Here is a 21,833-nt window from a genome sequence, read left to right on the forward strand (position 1 = left end):
CTGTATGGGGTGCCCTGGATGTTCTCCTGCACCTTGCCCCACACAGCATCACGCCCACAGCAGCTCCGGGCTGTGCCCTGGGAACATGAGAACCAACCCGACCCACAGGGAAGGTGGGAGGGGACGGGGTAACCCTTGGGGTAAGCCAGTACCTGGGGCTGTGCCCGGGCTGTCCATGGGAGAGGTAACCCTCCCTGCCACTGGCAGCCCCTCTATGGGCAGCTGGTCCCAGCCCCCTGGGGACGGCCAAGCAACCTGGAGCAGAACACGCCACTCACATGGAAACTTTCCAAGCAGGCAGCCCCATTAGTCTGCAACCCTGCAAAAGCAGAGGATCCTGTTCCCTGCCCCTGCTCCTGGCTGATTTCTCACCCCAGGGATGCTCCTGGGCCTCCAAACCTCTGCTGGCATCCAGGGCATCACCACCTCTGCCAGCTCCCATGCGGGCATCACGGATGGGAGCAGCCTCAGGCCATGGCCATGGGGCAGCACGGTCCCACTGTGTGCATGAAGCCAGCCGTGCCCACAGGCTTGTCCAAACTGCCTGTGCCAGTGGTAGGGGTTCCCCGGGCCAGCTCCATGGGCTTTGCCAGCAGCAGCGGGGACGGCTTAGCCGGTGCCGCCCGTGCCAGCACATTCCTTGGCAGGTGATGCCGCAGGAGGGACGCGCGAGTTGCCATCCCCGCGCCGGATAATCCGACGTGATGAGACGAGACGAGGCGGGCGCAGCGGGACCGCGGGACCGGGACTCCGTGCTCCGGGACAGACCCTACGGGCGCGCCGGAGCCGTCGTGCGGCCGCGGCACCGCCGGCGACCGAGCCGCTGGCCCGGCTCCAGCCTCGGGAGTTATATAAGCCCGGGGCGGTTGCGCCGAGCGCGGCCGGCAGCACCCCGGGGCGCGCAGCCCGGCCCCGCGCTCCCGGACCCCGCCGGGCCATGGGGGCTGTCCCCGGCGCGGGGAGCGGGGGGGGGGCTGGCCCGGGCCGGACTGCGCCCCGGCGGCCTGGTCCGTCCAGGGGAGCACGTGTGGAGCGGGGCCGAGCGGAGGCGGCCCTGGGATTTGGCACGTTTGCAAGGAGCACTCGAGAGCCCCGGGATGGACGTGGAGGGCCCTGGGCAGTGACGTAAGGACTCGCACGGGCTCGGCTCGGCTCGCCAGCCGGCCCCCATGTCCCCGGGGCCTGCGGCGGCCCCGGCGGAGGGAGGCAGGGACACGGCGGAGGTAAGGAGGGACCTGGCCGCGGGGCGCCCGTGGGCCGTGGCTGCGGGGTGCGGGCGGGCTGGGAGGCCGGGCAGGGAGGCCGGACTCCTCCTCCGGCGAGGCCGGACGTGAACGCCAGGCACACCGGTGGCCCGCGGCGGCTCGGGGTGCGTGGGACGCCCGCCAGCCCCTCCGCGGCCCGGGACCGGCCCCGTCCGGAAACCCCGAACCCGTCCCCTCTGCTACCCACGGGCCCCGGTGGCACATTGTGTGTTTGGGGTCCCTGTGGGGCTCTGCCCCCCGAAGCCCTTCGGAGTTCTGCTCCCGGAGCGCTCCAGGGAGGGCTGAACTCGTTCCCGGGGGTGTCCGTGTGTCCGTCCTGCCAGCGCTGGGATCGGGCTGTCGGGGCAGAGAGCCCCGCTCAGGGGGTGTCCGTCCGTCCAGGCTGCGTGTCCGTCTGCTCGTCCGCCTGCCCAGGCACCGGCCGGCGAGCAGGTGGTGGTAGTGCGGGTGCCGCTCGGGTCCCGGTGCCCTTCCCAGCCGGGTGCGAGTCTCGGCAGGAGCTCGGCGGCGGTGCGGGTGCCGGCGCGGAGCCGGTGCTGATGCGGGTCGAGCTGCGGCTCCTGCTGCTGGCGGGGTACCCGTACCATCCTGGTCCCGGAGCAGTCCCGGTGCCCGTGCAGGTCGGAGTCCCGGTGCTGCTGCGGTGCAGGTCGGGGTGCCGGTCGGGGTCCCGGTGCCGGTGCCCGCCCCGCCGGTCAGGTGACGGCATCTGGAATTTGACACCGGCGGCGGCGGTGGGAGAGGGATGGAGCGGCCGTTGCTCCGCACTGCGCGCCCGCCCGCCCGCCGGCACCGGCACCGCACCCCGAAGCGCACCGGGACCGGGACCCGCACCCCGAGGCGCAGCGGGAGAGGCACCGGGAGCAGCGGCGGGAGCCGGTGCCGGTGGGGCAGCGCCGGCCCCCGCCCGCGCCCCGCCCCGGCGCGGCGGCGGCGGGCGGCGGGGGGCGGCGGGGAGCGGAGGCGATGCGGGGCGGCGGCGGCCCGGGGGATGGTCCCCGCCGCGGGCACGGTGAGTGCGGGCCGGGGCGGCGGGCGGCAGCGTCCGTCCCAGCCTGCCGGCGGCGCCGGGCCTCGGCGGCGGCTAGTACCGGGGCTGCGAGGGCAACGGGGTAGCAGGGGGGTCCCGCTTCACCGCCCGCCGCCCGGCAACACCCGCGGGGCGGCGAGGGGACTCGGGCCTTCCCTGGGCAGGTCCCCACCGGGTGACTCTCGGGGTGCCGAGCCCGGCCCGGCGGCGGGACGCGCTCGGGGCCGCGGCTGGAACGGGACTCCCTGCCCGGGTGGGGAGAGGCGGGACCCAGCTGCGGGTGCCCGGGGGGCACGGGGACGGGCTCACCCGCCTCTGTCGTGGGCTCCCGCACCGGCCTCTTGGGCACGTCGAGCAGGTCTGTGCCGCGGCTGCCCAGGCCGGAGGCGGGAGAGAGCCCCGGGGCCGGGGTCCCTGGGCCTGCACTGCCCGGCCCCCCCGGCTCTGCTTTCCTTGGGCTGGGGCCGAATTTGGTCTCGCCCGTGTGCCCCACGTGTCCGCTCCGGCCTCCCACGGCCTTACGGGGCGGGTGCCAGCCCCGCGTCACACGCGGAGTCCGTTTCTGCCCCGCGGCACTCCTCCTGCCAGGGGCAGCGCGGCGGGATGCCGGGTTTCCGCCCGCTCCACCGGTGCCCGCAGGTGCCCGTGGGGGTCTCCGAGCATCGCCCCGCTCTGCCGGGCAGGAGCCGCGGCTGCAGGGCTCTTACGACGAGCGGTGGCGAGCGAGACCCCAGCATAGCCCCCTGCACAAGCGGCCACTCCAGGAGCTGAGACCCTCACTCTTGGGTCGGGGGACCCGCTGGTCCGGTGCGGATGCGCTTCGCGAGTGGCTCCTGCCCCCCAGGAGACTGGTGCGGCCCCCGGGGCACCCGTTCCCCAGCCCCCTGGGCACAGCGGGAGCGGCGGGGCCCTCGCCGGGGCCTGCACGGGTGGTTGTGGGGTGACCCGCACTGGTGTTACCCCAGAGCGCTGCTGCTCAGCCCCCGGGCGGGGGACACATGTGGCGGGGGGGTCAGGTGGGTCCTCACATGGATCCTGACTGTGGGAAGGGCTCCTGTGCCTGTCAGTGGCCCGGTTGGACTCTTGCAGCCGTGGCAGCGGCAGACCCCATCCAGATGACCCCATGCGGGAGCTGGGGATCTGCCGGGGCGGGTGGTGCGGGTTTGGCATCCCCGTGGGGTGCTCCGGAGCTTGGCTCTGCCCTGCCTACATTGGGGCAAACCCGGGCCCGGCATGGGCTGCGGTCCTGCGGCTCGGGGAGCTGCCCCCGGGGATGGGGCTCTGTGCCTGCGGAGACAGTGGCGGGGCACGTCCGTAGCCCCGGCTCCTGGGCTCCCGGGGGCGAGGGGAGGCTGCCCTCGCCCGGCGTCCCGCCGGCAGCGCTCCTGCCGCAGAGCCTGGGGCCGTGCTGCCGCCGGACGGGAGAAGCCTGAACTGCACCGGCTGCTGCATCCCGTCCCGTCGCGTCCCGTCCGATCCCGTCCTGTCCCGTCCCGCCGGGATGCTGGGGCCGGCTGCGGGAGCGGGGACCCTCGCCTGCCCCTCCGGGGGTGCCGGCCTGGGAAAACCATGACCTGGCGGCAGCGGCTGGCGCGGGGCCACAGGCCGCCAGGGAAGCGACGTGCAGTGTGGGCTGTGCTTGGCCGGGCTGCGGCGGCTGGCGGGGCCGGGGGCACGGTGCCAGCCCTGCCTGCACCGGGGCGCATCCTGCGGGGTGCACGGCCCCGGAGGAGGCACATGGGCCTGGCAGTGCTCATAGCCCCTTGCCACGGTGTGGCCAGCGCAGGGTGGCTTCAGATGAGGCCATCAGGACTGGGTGTCTATCCCCTGAGATGCTGTGGGGACTGGGGGAACTGATTTTGTCTCTTTGTCCCAGCCGTGTCCCTTCATTTTTCGGGCAGGAGTTCTCTCCTCAGCATGTTCTGTCCCAGCCTTGCTATGGAAGCACCTGGGATATGCCAGGGCAAAGCCATGGAGGGGATGGGGGAACTGCCTGCTGCAGGATGCCACTGAGCTCCAGGGGTTCAGTGCAGTCCCAAGTGACAGGGGATACAGCAGACAGGCCAGGGAGAGCTCAAGACCCCTTGGGAGCCACATCTGGGGGATCCTGGCTTGGGACTCTGGGGCACAGGGGCTTCCCTGCACTCCAGTGGAGCAGCCAGGGAAAGAGGTGCAACAAGTGGCCGTAAACTGGGAGTTGCCCCTGCACCTCCTGGGGACATCGCTCCCTTGAGACTGTGCTTGCTGCTCCACTGGGACAATGCATGGCAGGGACCTCTATGTATCAGGGCAGCGGATGCTGGCCACTAGTGTTGGGGTGAATGACTTCATGGAGCCCAGCATGTTGTCTTTCACCCTGCTATGTCCCCATGGGACCTGCCTGCCCATCCTGCCCCTCACAGTCCCACTCTCCTGGGCTGCTCTGGGGTTGCACGTCCCAGCTCGGCACAGGCAGCAGGCTGGGGAGCCAATGCGTGGCCAGGGGGTGGCTGCACCCAAGGACCCTGCACTAATGGATTTGGAGTTTCCAAGGTCAGGCTCCCACTGTGAGCAAGAAAAACATTCCCAGGGAAGGGCCATGGGAAAGGGCCCCCCCCGTGGCGCTCCCAGCCCCAGCCGCTGCCTCACAGCCCAGCCTGGCATCCCAGGCCGCTCACACAAGGAGGTGGCTGCATCCCCCTGAGGAGAGGTGCTGGGCGAAGGCTGGGCTGTCCCAGCTGCCAAATCTCTTGGAAGGGGTGTGGGGGAGGCGAGGATGCCTGGCTGTGCAGGGAGGGGACAGGGGGAGAGTCATGCATGGGGTGCAGGAGGTGTTTTGGGGTGCTGGGGGGGTGAGAGAGGGGATGGCACGCTTGGCAGGGGTACGGGAGAGGTGTGCCAACTCCCAGCTGCCAGCTCGATGGCCACCCCATGCCCTCTGCATGCGTGCTGACCCCATCTCTGTACTTGCAGCCAGCATGGAGCAGCGAGTGGAACCACCAGAGCAGAGACCTGCAGGACCCACCACACACCCACAGCCCAAGGTGAGTCCAGGCCTGGCTGGCTGCGATGGCCAGGACCACACATCCCCATCCCCAGCTCGTGGAGTCTTGTCTATGGCGTGGGGACCTCACCACACTGTGCTGTGCTCTGTCGCAGGAGGGGACACTGTGGGGGCTCCTCACCATCCTCTCACTGCTGGCCGGGCTGGCCGCAGGCACCCTGCGAGCCCCGCACTGCAACAAGACGCTGGACGCAGCCCCAACGCCACGGGGCATGGCCACCGCTAGCCCGGCTGTGGAGGATGGTGTGGAGGTACCGCTCGCCGCAGCCTGGAGCCAGCTATATGGTGCGTGTTGGGTAGCGTGGGGCATGGGTAGGGTGGAAACTGCTTTGAGGAGCCTCAGTGCTGGGGGGGGGCTGAACACATGGGCTCCCTTGCTTCATGCTGGGGATGGTGGCAGAGCCCTGGGGATGAGAAGGTCCTTGGCCTGGTGCCCACCCGCCGCATTGCCCTGCAGGCATTCAGCCAGTGCTATGGTGGGCAGTCAGGAAGGGTATGCATGTCATGGCAGGGACAGGCATGCTCAGCAGGCCCCAGGAGGGTGGTGGGTGCAGGATGGGGTCTGACGGTGCTGTCCCTTCTGTGTGCAGGGGACAATGCAACGACGGGTAGCCCAGGTGCTGCGGAGCTAGCAGAGGACCTGCTGCTGCGTGCCGAGCGCTCGCCACCAGGCACCAGCAAAGCCAAGAAGGGGGCACGGAAACCTTCCCGGGGGGCCCGCGGGCGCAACTGCCACATCCGCAACCTGATGGTGAAGGTGCGAGACCTGGGCCTGGGCTTCAACTCGGACGAGATTGTGCTCTTCAAGTACTGCAGCGGATCCTGCCACCGGGCGCGCAGCAACTACGACCTGACGCTGGGCAGCCTGCTGCGGCAGCAGCTCATCACCCCAGGGCCGCAGGAGCGGGTCCTCAGCCACCCCTGCTGCCGACCCACCCGCTACGAGGCCGTCTCCTTCATGGACGTGCAGAACATATGGCAGACAGTGGAGAAGCTCTCGGCGGCCGAGTGCAGCTGCATTGGCTGAGAAGGGGGCATGCAGCTCGGCTCTGGCTCGACGCGTGCTGGCAGACCCCAGCTTGCCAGCAGATCCCGGCTTGCCACACACAGTGGCGCTGGCGCTCAGAGGAAGGGTCTAGCAGAGGCCGGTGCCCCCTTTTTTATGTGGCTACGAGGGACCGAGGGGAGATGGAGCCATGACGGGAGGCAGGTGGCTGAGCCCCATCCTGCTCAGTGCCAAGGAGTTGGTGCCACCGGCTACATGGGATCCTGCCCGGGTGTACCCTGGCTCAGCCCTGGGAGAAGATCTGGAGGGGGTATGGAGCATCCCTGCTGCTTACAGTGGTCTGCCAGCCCAGTGTCCACCAGCAGCACCCTGCTTGCCAGTGCCCTGCCTGGACTGGTGTTCCCGCACCCCTGCTTTAGAGGAGCTGGGGCCAGGCATCACCCAAGCTTCAGAGTGGGACAGAAAGGGGACAAAACCTCCCTGTCCCCTCGGGCACCCTGGGGGTGGGGGTGGCTGGAGCTGCCCTACAGCGAGGGGGCATCCCTGAGGACAGGGGTGCAGCAGGTTGGGGGACCTGCACCCCTGGTGCTCCGCAGGCACCCACCGGCTCCCAGGGGGACGGCAGGGTCCCCTCACTGTGCTGCGGCACTAAACTATTTATTACTCTAAATTATTTATTTATTGTTCTCGAGCGGCAGCTCCTATTTATGACTTTGGGCTCCCGGGGGCCGGGTGTGATTTAACCCCAGCGCTGCTGCAAAGCCCTGGGCAGCGCCCCGGCCCCGCGCCCCCAAGCCCCCTTTTTGTTTTTCTATTATTTGTAAAATTTGAGGGATAAACTCTATTTTTGTACAGTCGCCTTTTCCTGTAGCAATAAAGCGATGGGCCGCGCGTCCAGCCCCTGCGTGTGCCCGTGGTGTGGTGGGGCAGGACCGGGGTGCCCGCGGGAGGCGGTGCTGAGCGGGGCTCCCGCTGCCCGCACCGCATCCCGCGTGGGGAGCAGGGGCGGCGCTCGGTGCCGGTGCCCGGCAGGGGACGCGCCTGTGCCGGGACTACCGCTCCCGGCGTGCGGCGCGGTGCCGCGGCAGGTCCCGGGCTGCCCGGACGCGCCTGCGGGCCAGCGGGGCGAGGCGGTGCCGGAGCTGAGCGGTGGTGGTGCCGCTCGGGGCGTCGCTCGGGCGCCTCCCGGCCCGACCGCCGCTGCCCGCCGAGCCCAGCCGAGCCGCGCCGGTGCCGCGCCGCGCCGGTGCCGCCGCCCTCGTCGGGGCGGGGAGGCGGGTCCCGCCGCGATGCGGCTGCCCGTGCGCCGCCGCTGTCGCCCGCCCGCCGCCGCCGCCTCCTGAGCGCCGCCGCAGCCATGGAGCGGAGGGCGGAGGCGCCGCCGCCGCAGGGCCTCGACTTCACCGTGGAGAACGTGGAGAAGGTGAGCGACCCGCACCGAGCAGACCCGCGGCGGTGCGGGGCGGCGGGACGCGGCGGCGGGGAGCGGGAGCTGCGTGCTGGGAGGGACGGGGACGGGGGTCACCTGCTCGGCGGTGCCGGTCCCGGGAGGGCGGCGGGCGGCATCCCCCGTGCCCTGCCCGCCCCGGCAGCCCTGCCCGACGACCAACCCCCGGGGGTCCGACCGGTGCGCGGCGCGGGAGGTGGAGCCGCCGGCTTCTGCGCGCCGGGGCAGCCCGTGGAGGGAAAATGATGTGGCAGAAATGGGAGCAGAAGGGAGGAGTTGTGTCCCCGACGGGTGTCCTCTGGGTCGCCGTGTTACAGCGCCGGGCCGGAGAGCCTGAGAGTCTGCTCCTGGCTGCTGGACCAGCAGCATCTGTGTGAAGCCCGGCGTTATCAGCGTCTCCATCAGGCAGGAAAGGGGCTCTCGCCAGGTGCTGGGAACTGTTGGGAAAAGCCTTCAGAGGGCGGATGGCCCAGTGGTGCCTTTCTAAACCTGGAATCCAGCTCCACAGCTCCTGCTGGTGCTCCAGGTCCTCCCGAGCAGCTGGAGGGCCAGAGGAGCAAGGGTGCGATTGCCGAAACCTGGGATCTAGGGAACGGGCATGGCAAACTGAGGCCTGCCAGCATCACACTACTGCTGGGAAGAGCCCCAAGCAGTCCCTGCATGACCAGGGGTTCACCATGGAGAATGGGCACCCCAACAAGAGATGGGGGAGGCAGCCAAGCAACAACCTTCCCTTGGGCCGTCTTGGAGGTGATGGGGGCAGGGCAGCAGAGGATGCATCACTGAAGGGCAAACAGCAAAAGTGTGTTTCTCTTCCACTCACCCTGTAGCCAGACATCCGCCCGGAGACTGACAGCCTGTCGATCCATAGCTCGCTCCCCAGACAGCTAGTGGGAATCCCAGTGCCCTCGTTTTTCCTTGGTAAGAATAGACTGAGTTCCCTGCCAAAGCGATGCCCACGGGTGCGCTGGTGGGCACACGGCTTGTGTTTCACTTGCCCGGCCTCGCAGGAGGTGTTGGGTCAGGGGTGTCAGGTTTGTCACTGGGCACATGTTGCCTTTGTGGCTGCAGGTGAGACACAACCCACCTCTTCCAGGGAGACACAGACAGAGCAGGGCTAGGGGGGATTAACTGATGTCTGGAAAATGCTATGTTGATGCAACCTTCTGCAGCTTAATCTGCATATACCCAGGGCTGCGGGATGATTTTGCCTGCGACTTCCTTTCTCTTCGGCAGACACAAGCCGCTCCTTTGTTTGCACCAACAATGCAGCACACACTTGCCCGGGAAGGGTGGGCAGTGCCAGGGCGGGGGGTGTCCTGCGCTGGCCAGAGGCTGCTCATCCTGGCCGTGCTGCTCTGGATTTAGTCTGCTGCCGCCTGAGAGGAGGCAAAGATGCCCTCTAGGATGCTCTGGCTCCCCTCCCCCAGCCTGCCCGGCTTCTCCCGGTCTCTGCAGGCTTTGCCATCACAGTGGTGTCCTCTGAAGATGCAGCTCTGGACCACGGTGGGGCTCTGAGCTCCTGGCTGGGGGCAGCAGCACGGTGCCTGCCCAGAGGAAGAAATGTGGGGTGGGCTGAATAAAACACAGATTCAGCAGCTCAGAGCCCTCCCGTGTCTGTGTTTTCAAGGGAGGGCTGTGGTACAAAGGGAAGGGAAGGTGGGCTTTGCTGGGGGCTGTGCTGGTGGGAGGCAGCTGGGTAGAGCTTTGTCAGAGGTGTTGCTGGCAGATAAATGATGCTTCTCCTGGCCTGGGCTTTTCTGCTGCCAGGTTTTGTGCATGGCTCTATTAATAACATGGAATGCTGATTAAAGTCAGGGTTTGACTCCACTCTGAGTCAGTGATAAGTGTTAGGAACAGCATGAGGAGCTGGTTATCCCTTAAGTCACAGGATTGAAGCCTCTCCACATCACCCACATTGGAAGTCATTACTTGTGGCAGTTGTAGCCAGGGAAGTCTCTGGTGAGACTGTGCCTGTCATGCTCTTCTGATGGTTTTTGTGGAGAGGATTCACGTCCCTGGAAGACCCTTCTGTACCCCATGTTGTTTATTATGTGGTGGGCTGGGAAAATATCCACAGAGTTTTGCAGGGCTCTGGGTACCCACCTAGGTGAGGAGGATCATTGCTGTGTGTATCCAACATGAACTGTGCCAGAGAGAGCCAGTTCGGTCACTCCAGCTGTGACCAGTGGTTGCAGGGAGGCAGGAAGGTGTGGATGCTGTAGGCTGGACCCGCACTGTCCTTTGCCAGCCAGCAGGTCTGAAAGCCCATGGGCAGCAGGCAGGCAGCTGACCCTGTTCCTGAGGAGGTATCGGGTTCGGGTGTTGCACTTCAGGAGCCATCTGAAAGTTGTTCCCTATAGGTTTTTTTCTCCATTTTTCCATAGGGAGCCCTCCCATGACACAGGGAAGGATCAGGGCTGGGCTGGGCTGAGCTGTTATGGTACAGTTACTGTGTCAGCATCCCCCAATGCCAGCTGAGGGCTGCTTGGCTGCTTTGTGTTGTCTTCTAAGCCTGACCTAGATGCTGCTCTGGCTTGGGCACAGCTAGAGCTGGCTGGCGTGGCTGTGCTGCATGGACCTGCTGGGCAGCCGGTAGCTCGGGGCTGGCTCTGCTTTTCCCTGTGCCTGCTGCTGTATTGGAGGAGTTGGAGGGAAGGGAAGGCTGGGCAAGCAGAGGGCTTCAGGCTGCGAGGATGCTTGGCCTCCCCGTGCCTACTTCAGTATGCTTTCTTGTGCCCAGGGGCTGTCCGCAGCATAACTGACAGGCTGGTGATGGGGCAATGCTGCCCTGGGGAGGTGACACTCCTGCTGCAGTATGAGCCCTGCGCCGGTAAAGATGGGTTGCAGACGTTCGATCCCTGCTGGCCCTGTCAGTCTTGGAGGAGCAGTGCACAAGCAGGATTTGTGCCTTGTATTTTTGCTCTCCCACAGGTCAGGGGTAGCAGCGCCTAACACTGCAGTACTGGACAGGAGAAGAGGAATATGAGACCCTCTGTACCTGTTTCAGTGCAATTGAATCTGCCCCAGCAGCCTCCCCCCTCTTGAAATAAGGAAGAAGACAGTGCCATTCCTCTGTGAATTTCCCAAGTGCCTGCTCTCGCCCTCTTTTTTTTTGTCTGATTCCTTCCAGGTCTTTCCTCCCTTGGCCTGCCTGTCATCCTCTGGGGTGTTTGTAATATTCACTGACGTCTCTTCCCTCGCACATTAGCGGTCTGGCATCTCTGGGCCTTCCAGATTGCCGTGTGCCTCTCTGGAGATGCCTGATGAATGCACAGTCTCTCTGGCAGGATGGGTAGGCGGGGTGTCATGGAGCTGACATCCGGAGCCTACCGTGATGGGAGAGGGGTGGCTTTGATCACCGCTCCTCAGAGATGCTGAGCCTCGGGGATGTGGCAGCTGCCGGGGCTGCCTTCTACACGGGAGGATGGGGAGGAGAAACCCAAGTGCATCTGCTTTCTTCAGCAGAAGGTTAGTGCTTGTCTTCAGAAACCTGATCAGGAGATTTATGGGTACATCAGGGTGGGGGAATGGCATCCCCTGTTTGATACACTGCTGACAGCAGCTTGGCCACTTCTTCCTTAGAGGCAGCCCATATATGTGAGACGTGGCAGACGTGGTGGTAAGTTAGGGGCCTCAGGAGGGGACATTCTTGCAAAATTGGTGGAAGCAAGGACACTTGTTTAGTGTTTAAGCAGATCTTCATTGCAGAAGCAGATTCCACCCAGAGCCAACCTTGGCTGAGCACCTTGCTCCTTCCTGTGGTATGGTGGTGGAGGGATGAGAGGTCAGCACCTCATGTTTGCCTTGGCTCTGCTCTGCTCTACAAGGGCCATCACTGGAACCTCGTCTCAGCTCTGATGTCTTACAGAGCAGGAATGGGTGGGATTGGTGCCTGGGCACCAGTGGGGATTCCTCTCTCGAGTCAACTTGTCCACTGAAGTGATGGATAGAAACATGAGAGGCGGGCAGGGCTGTTCGGCTCACCCTTCCAACTGACCCTGGGCTCTGCACTCCCAGCGTTCCTCCCTGTTCATGTTCACCCTTTACTTGTGCCAGCTTTTGCTTGCTCACCCTTCCCTGGCCACCACTGCTCGAAGCACACGCATCTCCAACAGCCCCCATCCCTGCTGGGTACCATGCTGTTATCTGCAAAGGGCTGCTGGCGGTGGAGCAGCAGGAGGGATGCTGAGGCTGCTGAGCTGCATCTGGGTTCAGCCCCTTCCTGACAGCTGAGGGCTCGGTGTGGGCAAGCTGGGCTCAAAGACGGGCTGTGAAGTGGCAGCACCTCTTATTAGGAAAGGAAAAATACCCATTCTTCAGCACCATGAAGCGTGGGTGCCATGAGCAGGAGCAGCACGCCTGGCAGCACACACACGGCTTTATTTCGCGTCCATTTGCTATCCTTGGCTCTTCAGCAGGCTGCCGCCTTCCCGGGGCTCTGGCTGCTCAGCCTGCCCTGCCATGGCAGGGGGAGGACGGCTGCTGCGGGGCAGGGGAGGCAGGGATGATGTTCCCTTTGCTCGGCAGAGCCACAGTAATGGCTGTGCTGTTCAGGCCTGGAGCACTGTCGGTGGGAGTGCATTCAGCTAGAAAGGACAGTGAGAGACTGCAGCGGGAGACATCCCGGGGTCCTGCTGGAAGAGGGATGATGGATGCCGAGGGGCCATAGCCACCACTGTCCCCAGCATGCCATGGCTGTGGGCACAGGGCAGGGAGCAGAACAGGAGCATGCTTTACAGCTTGCCATTTCCCCTGCTGGGATGTAGATCTCAGTGCTGTACCTGCTCTTACCTCTGTTTGGTCAAGCAGACTTGCCCTGGGAGGGGACGTATCTCCAGCAATGGCAGGCAGCATGCTCCAACTTTGTGGGGCTGGAACTGTGCATCCAGGGCTCTTCTTGTCACCCACAAATGGCGCCCCACAGACACACCACCTCTCTGCTGGGGTTCTCATCTTAATGCATTTACACGGTGCAGTCAGGGAAACAGCCTCCTGGCTCTGGGATCCCCGCAGAAGCTCCAAGGGATGAGGGCTGGGAGATTCTGGGTTCATAAAAGCTCCTTTTCCATCATCCTACTGCAGTGCAATCTAAGATCAGGTGAGATTGCTTGGCAGTAACTCTCCTTGGACTCCTCCACCTCCCAGAGTGACCAGTGTGGGACCTCTGACCCGTGCCTTTTGGGCAAGATGCCCTGCCCCAAAGCAGCTTCTGGCTCTGTTGAGGGGCTGGTACTGCTCCAGTGACTAGAGGCTTTGGCCACAGCAGGGAAGAGCCATCATTGCAAGCTTGAATTATGTTCAACCAAGCAGAGCTGATGTTGGAGAAAGCTCCTTCCCTGGCCAGAGGGCGTAGCTGACAGCAGGGCTGTTTACCAGCTCTCACGTTACAGGTCTAATTGTGGAGGAGGCAGGTCTGGTGTCAGCCACCCGTTCAAATCAGAATGCACAAAGCCTCCCTGTTAGATATCACTGCCCAATTTCATGCCTTCTCCTTCACCCTCCTGGCGCTAATGAATTCCCCTTGTCATCTCCAGCTCTTCCTGATGGGCCTGAGAGTCTGGCTGACATGGTGATACCAAAAGCAACAGCAGCCGATGCCTGCCTCTGGGTTGAGCATGGTGCCTTTCCTTGTCGAGGAGGAGTGTGCTGGGTGTTTACCGTCCTGCAGGGCACGGTGCCTTGCAGCCTTCTGTCCCACGCTCTCGGCAGTGGATGGTACTGGGTGGTGGTAGGCTAGGGAGAGAGCCTAGTCTTCTTCCAGGGGTTTCATCTGCTGCTTTGAGCTGGGCTAGGATGGTCCCAGTATTGATGCCCATCCTTAGAAGTCCTCTGGAAAGCTCTCCCATGTCATGTAGAGCACCACATGGGGCGTGCTGTCTGCAGCTTCAGGACACATGTTGTCTTGCCTCTGTACCTGGCATCCTGCATGCAGGCAGAAACAGCCAGGAACCACCATGGCCAGACCCGTCCTGGGCAGGGTGCTCAAAGAATGGGGGTAAGAAAGCCAGTAGCTATGTTTTTCCAGAATATTCTCTTGACTTCCAACAGCTTGTAGCATGACTCCTCAGCATCAGCTCTGTTTCCATGCTCTGAATAACTCACTGTAGTTGGTAGACTTTGTCATCTCATCACTCACCCTCTCTCCCCGAGGTGCTGATCAGTGGAGGCTCCAGCACACATCTGCTGGAAACCTCCCCAGAGGGACCCTGCAGGAGGAGCAGGGCTCTGGGGTGGTGTTGCTGGGCAATGGACACCTCTCTCACTGGTGACAGTGGGCACTGAGCACAGGGTGCAGGGCTGCAGGCCAGGGGCTGGGATGGTGATGGTGGGAAAGCTGACCCTGCCTGGGAAAGGGTCTTGTGACCTGGTTGCTCACTGTTCCTCTAATGCAGTAGTACTGACATCTCCCCAGCATGAGTGTCAAGGGGAGCATCTTTGCTGTTGTTACGATATACCAACTGGTTTTTTGGCATAGACAGTACTAGAGTTTCTGCTGCCAGGGCTGTGTGCAGGATGCTTGTGTGCTGGAGCTGTGTGCAGGATGCTCGCGCCTCAGCCTCGTGCTCTGCTCTGCCTGGTTGCCCACTCTCCCTTCAGTCAGGTGATCCCAAGAAAGCACCAGGGTCTGTTTGTTTCTGGGCATTGATAGGATCAGGCTTTATCCAGCAGCAGCCCCAGGCAGATGGAGGATGAGCCCGCAGCTGCTTCCCAGCGGGCAGGCTGTGTATGCCAGCCTCTGCTCTGCTGCCCTGCCATGTTTCCTGTCACCTGGGGTGCTGTGTAAGGCTTGTTTTGTGTGCACATCGCTTTGGGGCTCGCTTCGGTGTGCCCAGAGTGTGCACAGTGCCACGCTCTGCCTGTGCAGCTCCCCACTGTGAGTGCATGAAGCAGCAGCCCTCAAGCCAGCGGAGGTGAGCGGCTGAGGAGCTTGTGGGTTGGAAACCCGGCGCTGGGTCCGTCCTCCACACACAGTGAGGTCCAAGGTTTGCAAACCTCGTATGGGGTTAGAGGTTAGGGCTCCTGGGGCATGTGTATGCATTGTGCCTCAGAACATATGATGCATAGGGAGCTTTTTCTCACTGCAATTTTCTAAGTGTTAGCAGGAAGACTGTTCAAAATAGAAGAAATCAATTAATTACGGAAGGAGTGTAGGTGTAAACAGAGAGGTGGGAGCAGGTAGGGAGAGGTCCCAGGCTGGGGAGCAAGCAGAGGGGACCCCTGCCAGCCTTTGTGCCTTGTGACAGTGCCCAGCAAGCAGGGAAGGGAAACAGTGGTCTGTCACTGACTCTGGGAATCTCAAGTGAGATTTCTTTTGGAAAGAAAATAAGCAGCGAGCTCTGATGAGAGCAAGTAAGAGACTGAGCCGGTAATGGAGGAGATGGTTGGGAGCTCCAGCTCAAGCCCTGCTGCAGGATGACTCAGTCCTTAGCAGAAGAGCAGGGGTAGGAGCCAGCTTCCTACCCCCAGGAGTGGCTGAGCTTTTAGCACATCTGCAACTACTGCTTGGTAATGAAGTAAATTGTTGCTTTGATGGGAGGAGATGCCAGCGCTTACCTCTGCCCAGCAGCTGAGTGATGCTTTGGGCAAAAGTCCGAGATAACTGGGAACAGAGCAACGTTTCAGTGAGCTGCTGCTAACGTGGGCCCCTTGGCCACTCTGTTGGGAAGGATTTCTTTCTCCCTGGTCCTGCTTATCTAGGGTTAACCTTTTCTGTGTCAGGATACATCTTTTAGTGGGACAGACGCCTGTCCCGCTGCAACCCGTGTTGGCTGGCTCCGTCTCCTACAGTGTACTTCATAACCTCTTTCTTTCTTACAAAGAGGTTATCCTCATTTTCCCCTGCCACAAAGTCTTTAACAGAGGTGTTTCAAATGATGGCCCAGGCAACGCTGTCTCTGTAAGATTCCTGCCATTTTGTCCTGCTTTTTGGTCTTGTGCTGGGAGGCAGCAGGAGACACAAGCGCTTGCTTGGGAAGCTTGTTCCTGTGCCCCAGGCTGCCAGCTCCGCATGCTTATAAATAGGGTTTAAATCCTCTCCTGGGTACAAGAACCATGCAAGAATTTTATAGAGCTTTTTAGGGGGGCCGAGGAGGAGGATATTTGAGACCTGGAGCCAGGATGGGGACACAAAAAATCCTCTGCACCTGCTGGAATCATCCTTCAATTTACTGGTGGGGTGCGACGGGTGCCTGATAGCCTGAGAAATGCCATTGCTTTTACTTGATCCTGGCATGTGCAGTCAGTGATTTGAAATGAAATGCGCTGTGCCAGGCAGAAACATCCCTGCTGGAAGATGGAGTTCAGGCAGGGGGTAGTGTATCTCCCCCTCCATGTGCGAGGGCATCACTGGTTACCAATTGCACACACTCAGGATAAGTAACTAATGTTGCCCTAAATATCTGTATAGTATTCCTCTGCAAATAAAGCCTTGCAGCCGGTGTGAGGCTGTTCACATGGATCTGAGCTCTGCAAAGCAGTAACTAGATATCCCAATACAGAGCAGGTAAGTGATGTTCCCCTTCTCTATATGGGGAGATGGAGTGAGCAGCCCTGGACTGTTGCAGGAGGTGGTGGCAGAAGGCAGGCTTAGGTGGCTGGTCTCCTGACTCAGTTGTAACTTGGCAGGTTTGGGAATACTTCAAAGGGACTCCATGAAGAGATTAATCCCTGAGTTTTGTGACTGTGGCTCTGTACAATCTGACAGATGAAGATATCTGCAGTGGCTCTTGAGCTCCTTGGGCTCCCAAGTGCAAGCTTTGGGCTGTGCTGCTTTCTGAGAGCTGGTGCACCCACAGCACCTTTCTGAGAGCCGGTGCATGTGGAGGGCAGGAGTGCTGGTGTGCCGTGTTCCTTACAGCCCTCCTGTGGCAGAGGGCTCCTGTGCCCACCCCAATGCTGGCACATCAGCAGGGAAGCAGGCAGGTTCAGCATGAGTGAAGGTTAAGATTGGAGATGACTAAGGAAAAGAAATTTCTAGAGTGCAGCATGAGAGGAGGAGGGGGAGAACACCTTGCAGGTCCTCACCCGCTGCCAGATTGCTCTCAGTTTGCTGAGAGCACAAGGAGGGAGGCCCCTTAACACAGGCTGATGGGGGGAGAGGGGCTGGCTATGCTGGGCAGTGGCTGGTGGGCAGCCCAGGCACTGGGCTCCATCCCAGTGAGCCTTCCCCAGGCGGGACCGGCCATGGTGGTGCTCCTCGGCTGCTCTAAGATCCTTCCCTCTCTCTTCCAGGCTCTCCATCAGCTGTATTATGACCCAAACATCGAGAACAAGAACTTGGCTCAGAAATGGCTGATGCAGGCACAGGTGTCTCCACAGGCATGGCACTTCAGCTGGCTGCTTCTCCACATGGACAAGGTGCCCGAGATCCAGTACTTTGGCGCCAGTGCTCTCCACATTAAAATCTCCCGTTACTGGAATGACATCCCAGCCGACCAGTATGAGACCCTCAAGTCACAGCTCTTCACCCATATCACCCGCTTTGCCAGTGGCTCCAAGATCGTGCTGACCCGGCTCTGCGTGGCGCTGGCCTCCCTGGCGCTCAGCATGATGCCGGAGGCTTGGCCCTGCGCTGTGGCAGACATGGTGCGCATGTTCCAGGCGGAGGACTCCAACGTGGACGGGCGAGCGCGGTGCCTGGCGCTGCTGGAGCTGCTGACTGTGCTGCCCGAGGAGTTTCAGACCAGCCGCCTGCCACAGTACCGCAAGGGCCAGGTACGCAGCGTCCTGGCGCAGGAGTGCGGCTCCGTCTTCCCTTTGCTGGAGCAGCTGCTGCAGCAGCAGGACTCCCCTGGTTTCATCAAGCAGAAGGTGTTGAAGTGCTTCTCCAGCTGGGTGCAGCTGGAGATCCCATTGATGGACTGTGAGAACCTGATTCAGGCAGCTTTCACCTCTCTGCAGGACCCAGAGCTCTTCGACACAGCAGTGGAGGCTGTTGTCAATGCCATTTCCCAACCCGATGCCCAGAGGTAAGGGCAGCCTCTCCTGTGCGCTGTGGGCTGGTGCTCCCAGGCATGGACAGGGGAATGGGTTGGGGAGGAAAAACCTCAGGCTCCCTGGAGGTGATGATGGCAGGGTTTGGCAGATGTTAAAAGCAGCCAGAGGCTACTGGTTTCACATGGTTGGTCCTGGAAGGCTTTGCACCATGGCTGACTTGTGGGGTGTATGTTGTCTTGGGTACCCACAGCCCATCCCCACCCTCCTCCTTTCAAGCAGATGAGGATTATCCCTTTTGGCTCCTTGTGTCAGAACTACAGCACCCGACCAGGGAGCAGCTGTGTGGCTCCGGCCAGCAGGAGTTCAGAGACCCTCCTCTGTCTCATGCTGCTGGTCTAGCCAAGGAGCTGATTTGATGCAGAGATAATAAAACCAGACCTGATGGTCTTCTCCCTCCTCCTGACTCCAGCAGCTCATGCCAGCCAAGGACTCATCCTTTGTTTATGGCTATGGCTGCCCCTGGAGCAGCTGAGCTGGAGCAGGTCTTGCTGGGGCCGCGCTGTGGGGCTCCGAGCTCGTCTGCTTGGCTGCATTGTCCAAGCTGCTGTCAGCTCTTGGGACTGATGCCCACAGAAGGGAAAGTACATCTCCTCCAGTTCCCCTGGCCACATCCCCTCCTGGCTGCTTAGCAACCCTCCAAGAGGAGGGTTTCCTTGAAGGCTGAGCTGAGCTGCTGCCGCTGTGCATCACTGCGCATCATGCAGGCTCCGACCCTCTGCAGCGGTGTGGATGCTGCTGCTGCTGTGGTTGTGAGCCCTGGTCCTTGCCTTGGCTTCAGGGCAGGGGCAGCTGGCACAGTCCATGGCTTGAGGGCAGCCTCGGGTCATCCTCTTCTGTGACAAGGGGGTCGCATCTGCAAGTCCCGGTGCACAATGAGACCCGTCAGGAATTTGATGTGTTGCTGTGTGTCAGGAGGGGTTGCCTCATTTGCTAGTGTTCAGAAGATGACCACAAGCAGCTTTTCCTTGTACCCAGCAAAGGCTGTGGGCTAGCCCAGACCCTTGTAGCAGGATTGGTGCAGAAAATAAGAAGGTGGGAATCACTTGCAGTTCTGAAATATTGGATTCTGTCTTCCTCCTTTCCATTTCCCTTGAGTCTCAGAAGCCTGTTGGCTGTGATTCCACACCTGTGTGCAGGAGCCTGGCCCTGCAGTGCTGTTCTTCAGTTGCATTAAAAGCCTGAGCTTTCTGTGAGCTTTCAAAGTGAGTTCTGGTGAGAAGTGTGGCTGAGAGTGGGTTGCCTCTCTGCTCCTGTGCTGACCCTGCCACACATTTCTGGCCCTGTTCAGTCCTGCCACACTGGCTGCTCCTTTACAGCATCACCAGCACTTGCTCTCCATCCTTCTCCCTGGAGGCATCACTGGCCATGGCAGAGCACCCTCCTGTCTGAAGGCATGCAGGCAATGGCCAGGACAGAGTGGGCAGCAGGCCTGAAAGGCTACCCAGTGTGTGAGCCTGGCGCAGCCCCCACTCCAGGGTGCAGGGACAGCAGTGGCATTGTCACAGGGACGCCCTGCCAGGCAGTGTGTGGTGTCGGCTGCTCCAGGAAGGAGCAGGACAGTGGTCAGTGCTGAGATCTGGGATGGCTTCAGGAGTTGGGTAGCTCACAGAGCCACCGCTTCCCAGCCCCAGTGGGCTCTCTCTTCCCCTTTGTTCCTTGTGTCCTCCATCCTGCATCCCTCCTCCCGCTTCCTCTGGTGCCAGCTGTCCTGCCCCTCTGGCTTTGTTGCTCAGCCATGGAGGATCCAGCTCTTCCTGGAGCCCCCAGGGAATCTCCTGACCTTTCTGTCTCTTATCTCAACAGTGTGGGAGGTCCCTGCTGCTTTTCAGCTGCTCTCTTCCTCCTCGGTCTCTCACCTTTGTTTCCGCAGTGGCCTGGCTCCCTGCTGCCCTTAGCTGCAGGCTCGGAGCATCCTTGATGCTGGGCTGCTGACATAGTCCTCTCCAGAGCTTCGTAGGGGATCACTCATGAGAGGGTTGGTCTCAGGGCTACCTGATTTCCGATGGGTTCCCCTCAGTGTTACAGACTCTGCCTTTTCACCTCGCTCCCCCTGCAGCTGGCTTCATTGACACTGCTGCAGAGGTGATCATGCAGGTGTGCTTCTACCATCAACAGAAGGCTCAGTGGCTCGAGATTTTGTCTTATATCACTGAGGATTAGGTGGCCCGTAGGTCATCTTCCAAGGGCAGCACCACTTTGCATGGCAACCCTCATGCTGCAGGTCCTCACTGGCTGCCGCCCATGACTAGGTGGAGAAGGGCAGGTGGGACCTCATGGGCAAGGATCATCTAGCCATGGCACTGCCTCGTGCCTGCATAAGTCACTTGTGCCAGCAGCTTCCATTTCCCTGCCTGCAAGCAGCAGTGGGTGGCTTTCCTGCCTCTGAGGTGTTACTAGAGATGATGCAGCAGAGATTCATAGGTGCAAAGCGTTTGATCTCCTTACCTTCTAGGAGGGTGGGAGCCCTTAGCACCCAGAGGAGGGGGTGTCCCAGGCATTGCTGGAGTCTGGATGATGTTCCTCTATTAGGATATGGCATTCCTGAGTAGAAATCTGAGAGGCTTGGCCAGGAGCTGGCAACTGGAGCCCCTCTGAGCACACCTCCACTCTTGGGAAGCTCCTGAGTCACAAGACAGCAGGAATGGAGATATTGCTGCATCTTGTTTGCAGAGGAGGCTTGGGCTGGATTTTCTGTCTCGCTTGAGGATTATCCCCCCAGCTAAGCGGGTCAGAGCTCGATGGCACATGCTGCAGCAGGAGAGCTGGCACGTGGTGCTTGCCCATGCTCTGCAGCCCAATGGGTAGTGTTGGAGCGAGGAGGGGGACCTCCACGTGATGTGTGCCTATGGTGGGAGTTACAGAGCATAGGCATTGGACACTGAGCTGCCCCTCTGAAAGCAGCAGGATGTTGCTGCAGTGGTGGAGCTGGCAGGATCACAGATGTCCAGGTGGGATTGGTTGGTGCCCAGCCCATCCCTTCCTGGTCATGGTGCCAGGTGCTCAATCCCTGAAGAAGAATTTCACCAGAATAGTTTTCCAAAAGCTTCATTAGAAACAGTGTTTTAATAATATCAGGGTTTTCTCATCAGGATGTGTCTCAGATTTTGGGTAAGGAAGGATGAGATTGTCCCATATGAGCTGCACATATCTCCCCTCTGCAGGTTATCCCCCACACTGTGATGCGGTTTGGGGAGGGTTGTGGGAAGAGCAGAAGGAGATGCCGGTCCCCCCAAGGGAGCTGCAGCGACTTTCAGAAGGGACTGGACCAGCTCATGGAAGCAAAATTTTCTCAGGTGCTGAATAGCAGGATAGCAAATCTTGCTCTGGAAAGCTGAGACAGATCACTGGAGGGAAATACGTGGGGAAGCATCCCTGTATGGCTGCCACGTTCATATGCTCACAGGCATCCCCAGGTTTTGGCTGCTGGAGGCAGGTTGCTCAGCTGGGCACTCGGGCTCACCCAGGTTGGGATGGTCTTGTCCAATCCTGCCCAGTGCTGTGGTACTGGGGCTGGGAAGTGGTGGCTGGCAGCAGGGCAAGCTGGCCACTCAGCGCTAGGAAGAAGTACCAACCATGTTGGGTGGCCCGGGGCTCTTTGTTCCTGGGTGTGGAGGAAGGCATTTCAGTTCTAGCTGGCTTGGCCGTGGCTCTTGGGTGGCTGGTTAAAAGAACTCACCTAGAGCAAGAATTTCCCTCCTTGCTGGGGTCCTTGCGTCCGAGTTGCTCTTGCATCTGCACAAGCAGTGAACAGAGCAAAGTGGTGCTCAGGAGGCAGGGTTCACCCAAGCTTTTCTAGAAGTCTGCACTAACATGGGATGTGTTGCAGCATGGAAGCAAATCCAGGTGGTTCTCCCTGTTGGCTGTGCAGTGAGTCCAGAGGACCAGCTCAGGTCCAGGCATCTGCACTGTGAGTATTTGAAGTAACCAGCAGGAGCAGGATCCTTGTCATAAAGTCCTAAAGTGAGAACATCTCTAGTGTACTGTGAGCCCAGTGCTGTGGAGGAAGGGCGGCTTTGCTGTACACCAGAGCAGTAGTACACCCT

General features: G+C 61.3%; 2 protein-coding genes and 1 long non-coding RNA gene across 8 annotated transcripts in view; all 3 read left to right on the plus strand.

Annotated features, from left to right (window-relative positions):
* The first annotated feature begins 483 nt into the window (after positions 1–483).
* Positions 484–7,248, plus strand: ARTN (artemin). 5 transcript variants are annotated; one of them, XM_030495523.1, is made up of 4 exons: positions 484–647; positions 5,248–5,318; positions 5,434–5,623; positions 5,929–7,248. In XM_030495523.1, the coding sequence occupies exons 2-4, from the start codon at positions 5,253–5,255 to the stop codon at positions 6,363–6,365; spliced, it is 693 nt and encodes a 230-aa protein (XP_030351383.1). In that variant the 5' UTR covers positions 484–647; positions 5,248–5,252; the 3' UTR covers positions 6,366–7,248. The 5 variants fall into 5 exon arrangements, with proteins under 5 accessions (XP_030351383.1, XP_030351382.1, XP_030351384.1 ...); XM_030495522.1 differs by lacking the exon at positions 484–647 and adding an exon at positions 932–1,223; XM_030495524.1 differs by lacking the exon at positions 484–647 and adding an exon at positions 932–1,223 and having other exon boundaries at positions 5,252–5,318.
* A 180-nt stretch (positions 7,249–7,428) lies between these two features.
* IPO13 (importin 13) overlaps positions 7,429–21,833 on the plus strand; it is a 32,573-nt gene continuing 18,168 nt past the window's right edge. For both annotated transcript variants that reach the window (XM_030495519.1, XM_030495520.1), the window contains exons 1-2: positions 7,429–7,767; positions 17,026–17,762. In XM_030495519.1, the coding sequence (XP_030351379.1) occupies positions 7,702–7,767; positions 17,026–17,762 (803 nt within the window). In that variant the 5' untranslated portion in view covers positions 7,429–7,701. The remainder of the gene's footprint in view (positions 7,768–17,025; positions 17,763–21,833) is intronic.
* LOC115611892 lies at positions 8,811–13,444 on the plus strand. The gene is made up of 3 exons (XR_003992745.1): positions 8,811–9,410; positions 11,466–11,472; positions 13,434–13,444. It is a non-coding gene; the product is annotated as an uncharacterized LOC115611892 (long non-coding RNA).

This window comes from Strigops habroptila, chromosome 8, assembly GCF_004027225.2.
Source record: "Strigops habroptila isolate Jane chromosome 8, bStrHab1.2.pri, whole genome shotgun sequence".
Lineage (NCBI taxonomy): Eukaryota > Metazoa > Chordata > Aves > Psittaciformes > Psittacidae > Strigops > Strigops habroptila.

What these genes read in the sequence shown, in the direction of transcription:
- ARTN (XM_030495521.1), top strand. Translation starts at nt 2,232, where the DNA reads ATGCGGGGCGGCGGCGGCCCGGGGGATGGTCCCCGCCGCGGGCACG. An exon ending in CCACACACCCACAGCCCAAG is followed by an intron (nt 5,319 to 5,433) that starts GTGAGTCCAGGC and finishes GCTCTGTCGCAG; the next exon opens with GAGGGGACACTGTGGGGGCT. An exon ending in AGCCTGGAGCCAGCTATATG is followed by an intron (nt 5,624 to 5,928) that starts GTGCGTGTTGGG and finishes TTCTGTGTGCAG; the next exon opens with GGGACAATGCAACGACGGGT.